General features: G+C 44.4%; 1 protein-coding gene across 2 annotated transcripts in view; it reads right to left on the bottom strand.

Moving 5' to 3' along the window:
• The window catches only part of LOC106566361 (splicing factor SWAP), a 130,557-nt gene that overhangs the window by 34,442 nt on the left and 79,860 nt on the right, over positions 1–16,255 (bottom strand). For both annotated transcript variants that reach the window (XM_082955394.1, XM_082955395.1), the window contains exon 13: positions 15,272–15,465. In XM_082955394.1, coding sequence (XP_082811520.1) covers positions 15,272–15,465 — 194 coding nt within the window. The remainder of the gene's footprint in view (positions 1–15,271; positions 15,466–16,255) is intronic.

Below are 16,255 nucleotides of genomic sequence, written 5' to 3'. Positions count from 1 at the left end.
ATATGGTGCAAAGGAGCAAAATAAAATAAATTCAGCACTAACCCTTGATGATCTTCATCAGATGACACTCCTAGGACATTATGTTATACAATACATGCATGTTTTGTTCAATCAAGTTCATATTTATATCAAAAACCAGCTTTTTACATTAGCATGTGACGTTCAGAACTAGCATACCCACTGAACACTTCCGGTGAATTTACAAATTACTCACGATAAATGTTCACAAAAAACATAACAATTATTTTAAGAATTATAGATACAGAACTCCTTTATGCAACCGCGGTGTCCTATTTTAAAATAGCTTTTCGGTGAAAGCACATTTTGCAATATTCTGAGTAGATAGCCCGGCCATCATGGCTAGCTATTTTGACACCCACCAAGTTTGGCACTCACCAAACTCAGATTTACTATAAGAAAAATTGGATTACCTTTGCTGTTCTTCGTCAGAATGCACTCCCAGGACTTCTACTTCAACACCCAATGTTGTTTTGGTTCCAAATAATCCATAGTTATATCCAAATTGCTGCGTTTTGTTCTTGCGTTCAAGACACTATCCGAAGGGTGACGCGCTGGCGCATATCGTGACAAAAAATGTCAAAATATTCCATTACCGTACTTCGAAGCTTGTCAAACGCTGTTTAAAATCAATTTTTATGCGATTTTTCTCACCTTGTTTTCGTTCAAACACTGAAAATAGAAAATGGAGTCTTCACATGCACGCGCGCACCCATGTCATTGTTCTCAGAACGACCACTTTCCAAATGCCCTACTGTTTTTCGCCCAGGGACTGCAGAGTCATCATTCCCCGTTCTGGCGCCTTCTGAGAGCCTATGTGAGCCTTAGAAAGTGTCACGTTACAGCAGAGATCCTCTATTTTCCATAAAGAGGCTATAGAAGGACAAGAAATGGTCAGAGAGGACACTTCCTGTATGGAATCTTAGTTTTTGGCCTGCCGTATGAGTTCTTTTATTCTCACAGACACCATTCAAACAGTTTTAGAAACTTTAGGGTGTTTTCTATCCACATCTACTAATTATATGCATATTCTAGTTTCTGGGCAGGAGTAATAACCAGATTAAATCGGGGACGTTTTTTATCCGGCCGTGAAAATACTGTCCACTATCCTAAACAGGTTAAAAAAAGCCACTTTAATAATGTTTACATATCTTACATTACTCATCTCATATGGATATACTGTATTTTATACCATCTATTGCATCTTGCCTATGCTGCGCGGCCATCGCTCATCCTTATATTTATATGTACATTTTCTTATTCCATCCCTTTGTGTGTGTATTAGGTAGTTGTTGTGAAATTGTTAGATTACTGGTTAGATATTACCGCACTGTCGGATCTAGAAGCACAAGCATTTCTCTACACTCACATTAACATCCGCTTGTATATGTGACCAATAAAATTTGATTGAATTTGATTTATTAAAAACATTAGCAAAGCTATGGTAAACCATGTGATAACTAATCTAAATTTGACAGATAATTGTAAATGCAATAACATATTGAAGAGAAGAACATTCACAGGGGTACTGCGTACCAGGCGAGTGATGCCAACCTGTTGAGGATGTCTGTCTCCTGTCCCCGTCCCAGAGAACAGGCTTTGTTTCTGGATAGCCCAGCTAGTTCCCCACTCCCCCCTCTGTGGATGGATACACCTGCCCGTAACGTAATACCTTGTTAAAGCCCAGATCCTGCTGCAAGTTTAGCACGGATTGAACAGATTACAAAGGAAAAAGTAAACCTTGAGACAACACCAGTACCTAACCCCTCCATCCGGCCGCCTACTATCCTGCCTGCACCTCGGGCCAATCGTGAAACGGCCCAACAGACTCCCGTGCTCTAAGACTCTCACTTTCTAGTTTCTACCCCAAATCTGGTTTGGATCAAGAAACTAAGAAGTTCCTAGACCGCATTAGGCAGAGACGCCTGACAGAACATTTAGAGCTCTCGTCTTCTTATCTTCGCACAAGTGTTTTATTGGACTATGCTTTGAGAATTTAATGTTGCGTAGAAGACTAATGAAAGCATGCAGAAACAAAACCAGAAGGCAGCAGAAGGAGAAAAACAAGAAAAAAACTACAGGCCTGTTTTCCGTTTTCCTTTTAATTGCGCTCTCTGTCTTTTTTTCTATCCTTGGAGTAACAAAATGGAGAAAAGTTGGAAATAACTGTGGGATCGATAGAGCCGCAGGAAATGAGGCTATTTGGAGTGTTCAATCAGGGGCCCTGCCTCTGCTCACTTTAATTAGTTTATACATAAATTCAAGGCCGGAGATTGAAGAGCACTCTCTGCTCGTACCCTGACCTAAATTGAATAAATTGAACCGGGATTAGTTCTCTCAGCAGAATGCAGAGTGTGACCTCGGCAAAAACTGTGCTCTCGCACAGGGAAGATTTGTCACACGAGAGGGGAGGAGAGAGAAGGCCCAGATGCAGGGCCAAAGAAAAAAGTGCCTAAATAGTAGATTTTGATACATCTGCTGAAACCTCACTGACTCTACTTCATTCTTGTGAGGCTGTTTCTCATCCATAATGTGAAGTTGGCACTTTGCGAGCCTCCTTAGCTGTTTAATCAGATGTCCTGGTGCTGATGCTGCCTGCCACAGAAGGCATCTCTCCCAATGATCCTCTGGCAATTACTGAAAATGTGTATTTGATCAAATTGTTTCCAATTTGAATCCCAAATTGTGACGCATCAGGCTTTTAGTCAGTCTGTTTACTGAAATGAATTCAGATTTTGCAAACAGACCATGTGTGATGATCCAAGTCATATTTTATGATCCTACTTTTAATGCCTTAACTTTGGCAGTTACCTGTATATGACCCATCTATCTGCTCCATAGCTATACGGAAAAATGCTGAATAGTCACGATATGGAGAGATGGAAAGGGAGAGATACATACCGTGTATTCGGATAGTATTCAGACCACTTGACTTTTTACGTTACAGCCTTATTCTAAAACGGATGACATTTTCCCCCATCAATCTACACACAATACCCCAGAATAACAACGCAAAAACTGGTTTTTAGTATATTTTTGCAAAAAATAATAATAATAATAACAATATCACATTTACTTAAGTATTCAGACCCTTTACTCAGTACTTTGTTGAAGCACAATTGGCAGTGATTACAGCCTTGAGTATTCTTGGGTAAGACACTACAAGCTTGGCACACCTGTATTTGGGGAGTTTCTCCCATTCTTCTCTGGAGATCCTCTCAAACTATGTCAGGTTGGATGGGGAGCGCCGCTGCACAGCTATTTTCAGGTGTCTCCAGAGATGTTCAAGTCCGGGCTCTGGCTGGGCCACTCAAAGACATTCAGAGACTTGTCCCGAAGCCACTCCTGCGTTGTCTTGGCTGTGCGCTTAGGGTCGTTGTCCTGTTGGAAGGTGAACATTCGCCTCAGTCTGAGGTCAAATCAGACTTTGTCACATACGCCGAATACAACAAGTGTAGACTTTACCGTGAAATGCTTACTTACAAGCCCTTAACCAACATGCAGTTCAAGAAGAGTTAAGAAAATATTTACCAAGTAGACTAAAATAAAAAGTAATAATAAAAAGTAACACAATAAGATTAACTCGGCTATATACAGGGGGCACCGGTACCTAGTCAGTTTGGGGGGGTACAGTCTAGTTGAGGTAATCTGTACATGTAGGTGTGGGCGAAGTGACTATGCATAGATAACAGAGTTGCAGCAGTGTACAAAAAGGAGGGGGGTCAATGTAAATTGTTCGGTGGCGATTTTATAAAATGTTCAGCAGTCTTATGGCTTGGGGGTAGAAGCTGTTGAGGTGCCTTTTGGTCCTAGACTTGGCGCTCCGGTACCGCTTGCCATGCGGTAGCAGAGAAAACCGTCTAACTTGGGTGACCGGAGTCTCTGACAATTTTATGGGCTTTCCTCTGACACCGCTTATTATATAGGTCTTGGATGGCAGGAAGCTTGGCCCCAGTGATGTACTGGGCAGTTCGCACTACCCTCTGCAGCACCTTACGGTCAGATGCCGAGCAGTTGCCATACCAGGCGGTGATGCAACCGGTCAGGATGCTCTCGATGGTGCAGCTGAAGAACCTTTTGAGCATCTGGGGACCCATGCCAAATTTTTTCAGTCTCCTGAGGGGGAAAAGGTTTTGTCATGCCCTCTTCACGACTGTCTTGGCATGTTTGGACCATGATAGTTCGTTGGTGATGTGGACACCAAGGAACTTGAAAATCTCGTCCCGCTCCACTACAGCCCCGTCGATGTTAATGAGGGCCTGTTCGGCCCGCCTTTTCCTGTAATCCACAATCAGCTCCTTTGTCTTGCTCACATTGAGGGAGAGGTTGTTGTCCTGGCACCACATTGCCAGTTCTCTGACCTCCTCTCTATAGGCCGTCTCATTGTTGTCAGTGATCAGGCCTACCACTGTTGTGTCATCAGCAAACTTAATGATGGTGTTGGAGTTGTGTTTGGCCACGCAGTCGTGGGTGAACAGGGAATACAGGAGGGGACTAAGTACATACCACAGAGGGGCTCCAGTGTTAAGGATCAGTGTGGCAGACATGTTGTTGCCTACTCATACCACCTGGGGGCAGCCCATCAGGAAGTCCAGGATCCAGTTGCAGAGGGAGGTGTTTAGTCCCAGAGTCCTTAGCTTAGTGATGAGCTTCTTGGGCACTATGGTGCTGTATGCCGAGTTGTAGTCAATGAACAGAATTCTCACATAGGTGTTCCTTTCGTCCAGGTGGGAAAGAGCAGTGTGGAGTGCGATTGAGATTGCGTCATCTGTGGATCTGTTGGGGCGGTTGGGTTTCCGGGATGATGCTGTTGATCTGAGCCATGACCAGCCTTTCAAAGCACTTCATGGCTACCATACGGGGCGGTAGTCATTTAGGCAGACAGGTTACCTTCACTTTCTTGGGCACAGGGACTATGGTGGTCTGCTTGAAACATGTATGTATTACAGACTCAGTCAGGGAGAGGTTGAAAATGTCAGTGAAGACACTTGCCAGTTGGTCCGTGCATGCTCTGAGTACACGTCCTGGTTATCCGTCTGGACCTGCAACCTTGGGAATGTTGACCTGTTTAAAGGTCTTGCTCACATCGGCTACGGAGAGCATGATCACACAGTCGTCCGGAACAGCTGGTGCTCTCATGCATGCTTCAGTGTTGCTTGCCTTGAAGCAATCATAAAAGGCATTTAGCCCATCTGGTAGGCTCGCATAACTGGTTAGCTTGCGGCTGGGTTTCCCTTTGTAGTCCGTAATAGTCTGCAAGCCCAGCCACATCTGATGAGCGTCAGAGCCAGTGTAGTAGGATTCAATCTTAATCCTGTATTGACGCTTTGCTTGTTTGATTGATCGTCTGAGGGCATAGCGGGATTTCTTATAAGCATCCGGATTAGTCGCCCGCTCCTTGAAAGCTGCAGCTCTAGCCTTTAGCTCGATGTGGATGTTGCCTGTAATCCATGGCTTCTGGTTGGGATATGTACGTACAGTCACTGTGGGGACGACGTCATCGATGCACGATGATGAAGCCGATGACTGAGGTGGTGTACTCCTCAATGCTATTGGATGAATCCCAGAACATATTCCAGTCTGTGCTAGCAAAACAGTCCTGTGGTGTAGCATCCACGTCATCTGACCACTTCCATATTAAGCGAGTCACTGGTACTTCCTGCTTTAATTGTTGCTTGTAAGCAGGAATCAGGAGGATAGAATTATGGTCAGATTTGCCAAATGGATGGCGGGGGAGAGCTTTGTATGCATCTCTGTGTGTGGAGTAAAGGTGGTCTAGGATTTTTCCCCCCCTGGTTGCACATGTGACATGATAGTAAAAATGTTGGAAAACTGATTTAAGTTTCCCTGCATTAAAGTCCCCGGCCACTAGGAGAGACGCTTCTGGGTGAGCATTTTCATCTTGGCTTTCATCTTGGCTTATAGAGTTGGTTGAGAGCGGTCTTAGTGCCAGCTTTGTTCTGTGGTGGTAAATAGATGGCTACGAATAATACAGATGAGAACTCTCTTGGTAGATAGTGTGGTCTACAGTTTATCATAAGGTACTCTACCTCAGGTGAGCAATACCTCGAGAATTCTTTAATATTAGACAGGTGTTATTGCCAAATAGACACACACCCCCACCCCTCGTCTTACCAGAGGTAGCGTCTCTGTTCTGCAGGTGCATGAAAAATCCCGCTAGCTCTATATTGCCTGTATCTTCGTTCAGCCACGTCTCGATGAAACATAAGATGTTTCACCGATGGAGATGCAGATGCAGTTTTTTCCAGTCCGTGGTGAGTAATCACTCCATCATTTTCAGTCATAAGAGACAGCAGCAGCAACATTATGTACACAATAAGTCTGGGCCTGTTCCAGTGAAAGCAGGATATCCTTCTCGTTGGACATGTTAAAGGAACATTTTTCTTCCAGTCCGCGGTGAGTAATCACTTTTCTGATGTCCAGAAGTTATTTTCGGTCATAAGAGACAGTAGCAGCAACATTATGTACACAATAAGTAAAAAAATAAGTTACACAAAATGCAAAAACAAATGGGAGAATGTAAAACGTCAGCCATGTTCTTCGGCGCCATCTTATTATCCTGAGTACTCTGGAGCAGGTTTTAATCAAGTATCTCTCTATACTTTGCTCCGTTCATCTTTCCCTTGATCCTGACTAGTCTCCCAGTCCCTGCCCCTGAAAAACATCCCCACAGCATGATGCTACCACCACCATGCTTCACAGTAGGAATGTTGCCAGGCTTCCTCCAGATGTGACGCTTGCCATTCAATCTTGGTTTCACCAGACCAGAGAATCTTTGTTTCTGATGGTCTGGGAGTCTTTAGGTGCCTTTTGGCAAACTCCAAGCGGGCTGTGATGGGCCTTTTACTGAGTGGCGGCTTCCGTCTGGCCCCTCTACCATAAAGGCCTGATTGAGGGAGTGTTGCAAAGATGGTTGGCCTTCTGGAAGGTTCTCCTATTTCCACAGAGGAAATCTGGAGCTCAGTTAGATTGACCATTGGGTTTTTGGTCACCTCCCTGACTAAGGCCCTTCTCCCCCGATTGCTCAGTTTGGTCGGGCGGCCAGCTCTAGGAAGCATCTTGGTGGTTTCAAACTTCTTCCATTTAAGAATGATAGAGGCCTCCTCCACCTTGACGTAATTTCCTGTCAAACTTGTGGACTTGTTCACGTGCTGCTGTTTTTTTACTGTCTTTACTTTTTAATTACCGTTTGTACATTTTTTCCCCTCGCTCAACTTTTTTTTCATTCAACTTTTTCACCACGGACGCTTTATCTGGACATGGTTCTACAGGACCTCCACCAGCCGAAGCTAAGTAGTACAATTAACATTATTCCTTCTAATTGCAGTCGCTGCACTCATAATATACAGGAGAACGATCACCTTATGGTGAGGATAGCCGTGCTGCAAGCCCAGCTTCAGACGCAATCGTTAGGCAAGGGTAATTTAAGTGTAGGAAAGGATGAAACAGCATCTGTGCCACAAATAAGCACAGATAGTTGTATAAATCCCCTCGCACAATCCCCGCAGCTGGACAATTTTCTCTTGGCTTCTGGAAGGAAATGCTGTAGGAATGATCAACCGGTGTCGCTCATTCAGCCGTTAGAAACTTTCAACCGGTTCTCCCCATTAAGCAACAAGTCGGAGTCAGAGGCCGAGCCTTCAATGGTCTTTCCTCCACCTGTTACGGGGTCTGAGACGCCGAAGCCTCCCACCATTAGCTCTGACAAATTCAAAACCCTAGTCATTCGCGACTCCATTACCCGCAGTACTAGACCTAAAAAGAATCATCCATCTGTTTACCAGGGGCAGGGCTACCGACGTTAAGGCTAATCTGAAGATGGTGCTGGCTAAGGCTAAAATTGGCGAGTATAGAGAGTATAGGGATATTGCTATCCACGTCGGCACCAATGATGTTAGGATGAAACAGTCAGAGGTCACCAAGCGCAACATAGCCTCAGCGTGTAAATCAGCTAGAAAGATGTGTCGGCATCGAGTAATTGTCTTTGACCCCCGCCCAGTTAGGGGGAGTGATGAGCTCGACTGAGAGGTCGAGTCTCACAACTCAATCGCTGGTTAAACTGTTTTCTGTCCCTCCCAAAAGATAGAATTTGGAGATAATTGGCCCTCTTTCTGGGACTCACCCACAAACAGGGCCAAGCCTGGCCTGCTGAGGAGTGATGGATTCCATCCTAGCTGGAGAGGTGCTCTCATCTTATCTATGAACATAGACAGGGCTCTAACTCCTGTAGCTCCACAATGAGATAGGGTGCAGGCCAGGCAGCAGGCTGCTAGCCAGCCTGCCAGCTTAGTGGAGTCTGCCACTAGCACAGTCAGTGTAATCAGCTCAGCTATCACCATTGAGACCATGTCTGTGCCTCGATCTAGGTTAGGCAAACTAAACATGGCGGTGTTCGCCTTAGCAATCTCACTGGAATAAAGACGACCTCCATTCCTGTCATTATTGAAAGATTGTGATATCTCATATCTCAAAATAGGGTTACTTAATGTTAGATCCTTCACTTCCAAGGCAGTTATAGTCAATTAACTAATCACTGATCATAATCTTGATGTGATTGGCCTGACTGAAATATGGCTTAATCCTGATTAATTTACTGTGTTAAATGAGGCCTCTCCTCCTGGTTACACTAGTGACCAAATCCCCCGCGCATCCCGCAAAGGTGAAGGTGTTGCTAACATTAACGATAGCAAATTTAAATTTACAAACACAAATGACTGCGTTTTCATCTTTTGAGCTTCTAGTCATGAAATCTATGCAGCCTACTCAATCACTTCTTATAGCTACTGTTTACAGGCCTCCTGGGCCGTAATTCAGCGTTCCTCACTGAGTTCCCTGAATTCCTATCGGACCTTGTAGTCATAGCAGATAATATTCACATTTTTGGTGACTTTATTATTCACATGGAAAAGTCAACAGATGAGCCATCATCGACTCAGTGGGTTTTGTCTAACATGTCTCCGGACCTACTCACTGCCACAGTCATAATCTGGACCTAGTTTTGTCCTGTGGAATAAATGACCACCATTTTATTATGTTTGCAATTACAACAAATAATCTGCTCAGACCCCAACCAAGGATCATCAAAAGCCGTGCTATAAAGTCTCGGACAACCCAAAGATTCCTAGATGCCCTTCCAGACTCCCTCCGCCTACCCAAGGACGTCAGAGTATAACAATCGGTTAACCACCTAACTGAGGAACTCAATTTAACCTTGCGCAATACCCTAGATGCAGTCGCACCCCTAAAAACAAAAAAACATTTGTCATAAGAAACTAGCTCCCTGGTATACAGAAAATAACCGAGCCCTGAAGCAAGCTTCCAGAAAATTGGAACGGAAATGGCGCTACATCAAACTGGAAGTCTTCCGATTAGCTTGGAAAGACAGTACCGCGCAGTATTGAAGAGCCCTCACCACCGCTTGATCTCAATTAAGTTGGAACAATAGGATGGAGAATAAGAACAATCCTAAATGTCTTTTTGATACTGTCGCAAAGCTAACTAAAAAACAGCATTCCCTAAGAGAGGATGGCTTTCACTTCAGCAGTGATAAATTCATGAACTTCTTTGACGAGAAGATCATGATCATTAGAAAGAAAATGACGGACTGCCAGGACCTAGGATCAAAGGGAGACACTCAAGTTTTTAAATACTATATCTCTTGACACATTGATGAAAACAGTCATGGCCTCTAAACCTTCAAGCTGCATACCGGACCTTATTCCAACTAAACTACTGAAAGAGCTGCTTCCTGTGCTTGGCCGGCCTATGTTGAACATAATAAACGGCTCCCTATCCACCGGATGTGTACCAAACTCACTAAAAGTGGCAGTAATAAAGCTTCTCTTGAAAAAGTCGAACCTTGACCCAGAAAATATAAAAAACTAAAATCGGCTGATATCAAATCTCCCATTCCTCCCAACATTTTTCAAAAAAGCTGTTGCGCAGCAACTCACTGCCTTCCTGAAGACTAACAATGTATACGAAACGCTTCAGTCTGGTTTTAGACCACATCATAGCATTGAGACTGCACTCGAAGGTGTGCAGGTCCTCGTGCTCCTAGACCTTAGTGCTTCTTTTGATACCATCGATCACCACATTCTTTTTGAGTTCTGGCCTGGTTTAGATCTTATCTGTCGGAAACAAATCAGTTTGTCTCTGTGGATGGCTTGTCCTCTGACAAAACAACTGTAAATTTCGGTGTTCCTCAAGGTTCCGTTTTAGGACCTCTGTTGTTTTCACTATATATTTTACCTCATGGTGATATCATTCGGAAACATAATGTTAACTTTCACTGCTATGTGGACAATATACAGCTGTACATTTCGATGAAACATGGTGAAGCCCCAAAATTGCGCTACCTGGAAGCCTGTGTTTCAAACATAAGTAAGTGCATGGCGGCAAATGTTTTACTTTTAAACTCGGACAAAACAGAGATGCTAGTTCTAGGTCCCAAGAAACAAAGAGATCTTCTGTTGGATCTGACAATTCATCTTGATGGTTGTACAGTCGTCTCAAATAAAACTGTAAAGGACCTTGGCGTTACTCTGGACCCTGATCTCTCTTTGAAGAACATTTCAAGACTGTTTCAAGGACAGCTTTTTCCATCTACGTAAAAGAGCCTGGTTTCTTCCTAGGTTCCTGCCTTTCCATGGAGTTTTTCCTAGCCAACATGCTTCTACATCTGCATTGCTTGCTGTTTGTGGTTTTAGGCTGGGTTTCTGTATAGCACTTTGTGACATAGGCTGATGTAAAAAGGGCTTTATAAATACATTTGATTGATTGATTGAATGCTGCAGACATTGTTTGGTGTCTTGGAGCTCTACTGACAACTCCTTCGACCTCATGGCTTGGTTTTTGCAATGACATACTGTCAATTGTTGGATGATCAATGGAATCAGGATGCAACTGAACTCAATTTCGAGTCTCATAGAAAATGTTCTGAATATTTATATAAATAAGGTATTTCTGATTTTGTATTTTTATTCATTTAAAAAAATGTCTAAAAACCTGTTTTCGCTTTGTCATTATTGGGCACTGTGTGTAGATTGATAAGGAAAGACATTTATCTAATCAATCTCAGATTAAGGTTGTAACATCGCAAAATATTGAAAAAGTCAAGGGGTCTGAATACTTTCCGAATGCACTTTATATTTCCATTATGGGCTAAGCTAAGGGAGAAATACGACTGTGGTTTACTGTATTCAGGCTGCAGATAAAGACAGAGAGAGGGGAGAGAAGGAGACAGAAAAAGAGAGCTGTGGCGAATGAATTGGTATAAATAAGTTATTTCAGAAGGCATCACATATCAGCCCCTCACACGGAAATTAATCCATCTTCAGAAGCAATCTCCTCCAACAATTTGGGGTGGCTGCAGGACTGTTAGCTGAAAAAAAGTGTCGATAAAAAGGTCTGTGTTCGTATATAGTGTCAGCTCAAATGACTGATTTGACTGCCGTGCCTCACAGACACCAAGCCTTTGTGTGTGAACCGAATGAACCTGAAGACAACGGAGAGGGGAGTTCAGTTTCTAAACAGGTGAAGAGGGAGCCAGGGCACAAGAGTGAATGTGGCCGGATCGTCATTTATTCCATTTCTGCTTAAGTTTGAAGTATTTAATAATGTCAATCAAAGTCCTTGATTGACACAGGGCTATTACCCACAATCTCCTTCCGTGCTACCAACTCACTCTGCAGTCTAAAAAGAAAAGTAACATTTTTTTTGTGGAGTTAACATTTAGCATAGGCCGTGCCGCCTTGGCCCTGGCTCTCCCACAATGATGGCTGTTATGATTCAGAACCTCTTCTCTCTGTGTTCTTCCCTCTCCAGAACGCTTCTCATTTAAGTCAATCACCCAGTTCTCTTTTCAGGAATTAACCTCAGAGACACACTTCATACCACAAGCCTCTTCTTAAAAATATGATTCAAGTTCATCTTTCTCTCTTTATTTCACCTTCTGGCAGTCCCTTGCTAAAGCCAGTCAGCATTTCTCTGTGTTCCTGACAGGCTCCCATCACAGCCCTAACCCCAGATGAAACGGTGCCCCACAAAATAAATGTAAATCTCTTTCTGTGTGCTGATAGTACTCCTGCTGCCGAGCCCTGTAGAGAGTTGATTTTTTCAGCGTCACCCCTTCTTCATAATGGAACACTAAGTCTGCGTCACTGTCACCACTCCTCACGACAACGCACAACACGCACAATCACTAGACAATACACACACACGATAACACACCGAGCAGCAACTGTCATAAAGGAGCGACTGGCAGCAAGGAGATCTCAAACGACAACAATCACCATTTGTTCCACTGGCGAGGAGAAAGGGCTATTAGTGCCATTGCAGTGTTCTCGAACAGCTATTCTAAGAGATGTAGTGTTCGTCATTCATTGAGCCACTCATGCAAAGTCTATGGCATCATTAAAGTTAAGGAAAACAAATCATTTTACTTGTAGTGATTTTTTAGAGCACTGGGTGCTTTGTTCTTGTGACTTCACTACAAGTAAAATGATTAGTTTTCCTTAACTTTAATGATGCCTGTCCAGACTGAGCACATCCTTCCCAGCACAGCTGGCCAGAGTGACAGAGAGGACACAGCCATGACAGGACACCTCCCAGTGCCACCTGGCTGAACAGGTGACTGTCCATGTCCCCAGACAGGGATGTCACCCATTGGACACACATAAGAGAGAGCAGACAAACAGCATTTCCACTGTGGACAGACACTCCCAACATCAAACACTTTCCTTGAATGTTATTTACACTTTGAAGTGGCTTAGTCTCGCTTGACACAGCGGAGTCTGTTAATCTCTCTCTCTCTCCCTCTCTCTCTCTAACAAGGGTGAGGTGAGAAGCAACCGGAGCCCTGAGAATTTTGGGGAACAAGTGGAAAGTTGGACACTTTGGCAAAAACAAAGGCTAAAACAACAATCAGTATCTTTAAACTATCACTGGGGGGTTAAGACTCGACAGGTGTCGTGGAGGTGCTCTGGTCACAAAGCAGTAGCAGGTTGAAATCCTAGCAGGGGATTGCCTGCTTCAATATACTCCTCCTGAGAAGAGCTTTATAAGCTACCGCTCCACTGTAAAAGCAGCCAGTAAAGAATACAGGTACTCATGTACGAACACAGCCTCTCTGCTAGTCAGGCATGATAGGCCGCTTTGATGGGAAAGTTAAATAGGGCTTTATTTTTCACAGTGGAAAACGACAAGATGCCAGCTTCACCACTGGCTCCCGGTTTTGTTGCAGTGGCAAAAACCTGTGAGACAGGCGCCATAGGTCACCGGCGGTGAGTAATTCTGACAAATAGGGGGGTGGTGGAGTGTGGCGGGGGTAGTCGTAAACTCCCCACTGGGCCGGGCTGCCGTTAGCTGCTTACGACGGAACGGGAGGGTAGACCGGGTTGGGTCACTTAGCTTCAGGGTGGTCCGAGTGGAGGAGGGAGAACAGATAGACACAGCCTGTCATCTCAGGGAGAGGGGACTGAAACTAAAAATGAACATAAAGATGGTCTAAAAAGATGGATATAAAAATCACTAATATGTTTCTTCACACAGGAGCTGTATCAGAGAAAGAGAGAGGGGGAGAGAGGGAGTGGCGAACCAAACGTCAATTAAGGGGAATGCCTAGATGGAGAGCCAGGGATCTAAAGGAAAATTCATATTGGAAATGCATTATAGCTAGAGGATGCAGACAGCAATATCCACTTATGACAACGAGGGCACTAAAAATACATATTTCCCAGATGCCTGTGTAAATATATTTTCTTAAGCCTGTGGGGGGAAACCTTGGAAGGAAGTGGACCGACAGGCAGCCAAGTTCACACAGACAATAAAGAACTAAGAAACTTCTCATCTGTTCGGTGGGGAGAAAAGGCATATCCCAGGAGATGTTGGCACGAAGAGGTCTTCCTCTAGACCAAGGCTCTCCAACCCTGTTCCTGGAGAGCTACCCTCCTGTATGTCTTCGCTCTAACCCCAGTTGTAACTAACCTGATTCAGCTGATCAACCAGCTAATTATTAGAATCAGGTGCGCTAGATTAGCTACTGGACGGTAGCCCTCCAAGAACAGGGTTGGACTGAAAACCTACTGGACGGTAGCTCTCCAGGAACAGGGCTGGACTGAAAACCTACTGGACGGTAGCTCTCCAGGAACAGGGTTGGACTGAAAACCTACTGGACGGTAGCTCTCCAGGAACAGGGTTGGACTGAAAACCTACTGGACGGTAGCCCTCCAAGAACAGGGTTAGACTGAAAACCTACTGGACGGTAACCCTCCAAGAACAGGGTTGGACTGAAAACCTACTGGACGGTAGCTCTCCAGGAACAGGGTTGGACTGAAAACCTACTGGACGGTAGCTCTACAGGAACAGGGTTGGACTGAAAACCTACTGGACGGTAGCTCTCCAGAAACAGGGTTGGACTGAAATCCTACTGGACGGTAGCTCTCCAGGAACAGGGTTGGAGAGTCCCTGCTCTAGGCCTACACACGTTCAATGGCTGGGAAAACAATGTCTGATTCTCCAGATTTCACACCCCACCACTCGTGCTAATGGGGACAGTGTCTCAGCGGGTGGAGTGGGGTGTGTGATACAATCACCGTAATTGCGGTGACTTGTTTTCATTTTTCCATGTATTCTCCATAACTCTGTGTCCGCACAAACACACACCCACACCCACACCCATAGTTTAGACACCGACTGGGTGTAAGTGTTATTAACTACAGGGAACAGCAAGAGAAATCTAATAACTGCTCAGTGTCCGTCATTGAAGACCAGGCAGCAGACAACAGGCAGCAGTAACAACAGTAGAATAGTCCGAACACAAAATCTCCCCTCATTGATCCACAACAACTTACTTAAATATGGCAGACCACAATGACCGACCACAACTCTGGGCAGATCTCTCTTATCTCTGTTCAGGCTGTGTGTGATATATGATATGATTTGTTTCCCTGCTTGGGTGCTCCAGACTCAATGGATGTGGTGTCTTGGAAAGTGTGTGAAAGTAACTTAAAGTAAATCGTGTCCTGAACACGTGCGCACACGGAAAAAACACATTACACACACACACATTACACACACACACACGTCCATTACTGTCAGCTGTGCAAATTACAATATGCTCCTTGATGAAGAAACTCCATTAGGAACAGGAAATCCATCTCTATGCCGGGCATATTGCTACTGGGACTGTCACCATCACAGTGTGTGTGTGTGTGTGTGTATGCCTCCATACCTCAGGCATGGCAGGGGTCTCGTCGGGCCGTCTGGTCTCAGGCTCTCCAGTGAGGGGGTTCCGGAGGGTCTGGAGGAACAGGGCTGCCTTCCTCTTCCTCTCCACCTGCAGCTGCTTCTCCTTGGACTCCTTGGAGGCCTGGGCCAGCTTTTCCCTGGCGGCTGCAGCTAGACGGTCCTCCAACTTCAGCTTGGCTAGAGGGAGAGGTCGGGTACAGTATAAAGATGAATAGTTTCTGCTTGGCTACAGACAAACAGAGAGAGAGAAAATGATTTAGAACTTAAAACTTGCTTTTTATGTCATCAAAATCTATTGATGTCTGTCTGTTTCCGCATTGTACTTTTATGATGCTTTGTGCTAAGTCTAAGTGATGTCAGCATGCTATTTGCATAGATTTGTTTGGGATTGGGTTTAAAAGTTGACAGTCAAAAATAGATGCAGGTCAGACACAGTGAGGGTTGGTTGCAGGCTGAACGGTAAGGGAAAGCCATTTCACACTACGTAGGGCCGATCACTCCTCTCCCCCACTCTGTCGGCCTGGTTCTCATTGGAATGCTCTGTCCGCTCTGTGCACCGTTTACTACGGGACACTGATGGAGGGGTTTAATCATAGCAACATACAGTGGTGGAGGGACCAGTGGACAGCCAGTTCGACATGGCCCAGTCAGTGTGGGGAGAACACATGCCTTTTGTGAGTGTAATGTTTACCGTTTATTTTTTCCCTCATCAATCTACGCACAATATCCCATAATGACAACCTAACATTTTATTTTTTAGTTTTATGTTTACAAATGTATAAAAAAAACAAAAACAGATACCTTATTTAGATAAGAATTCAGACATTTTGTTATGAGACTTGAAATTGAGCTCAGCTGCATGCTGTTTCCATTGATCATCTTTGAGATGTTTATACAACTTGATTGGAGTCCACCTGAGTTAAATTCAATTGATTGGGCATAATTTGGAAAGGCACACACCTGTCTG

This window comes from Salmo salar, chromosome 01 (assembly GCF_965601325.2).
Source record: "Salmo salar chromosome 01, fSalSal1, whole genome shotgun sequence".
NCBI classification, from domain to species: Eukaryota; Metazoa; Chordata; class Actinopteri; order Salmoniformes; family Salmonidae; genus Salmo; species Salmo salar.
Note: the sequence above shows the minus strand (reverse complement) of the source record. Positions and strands in the feature narration are given on the sequence as shown.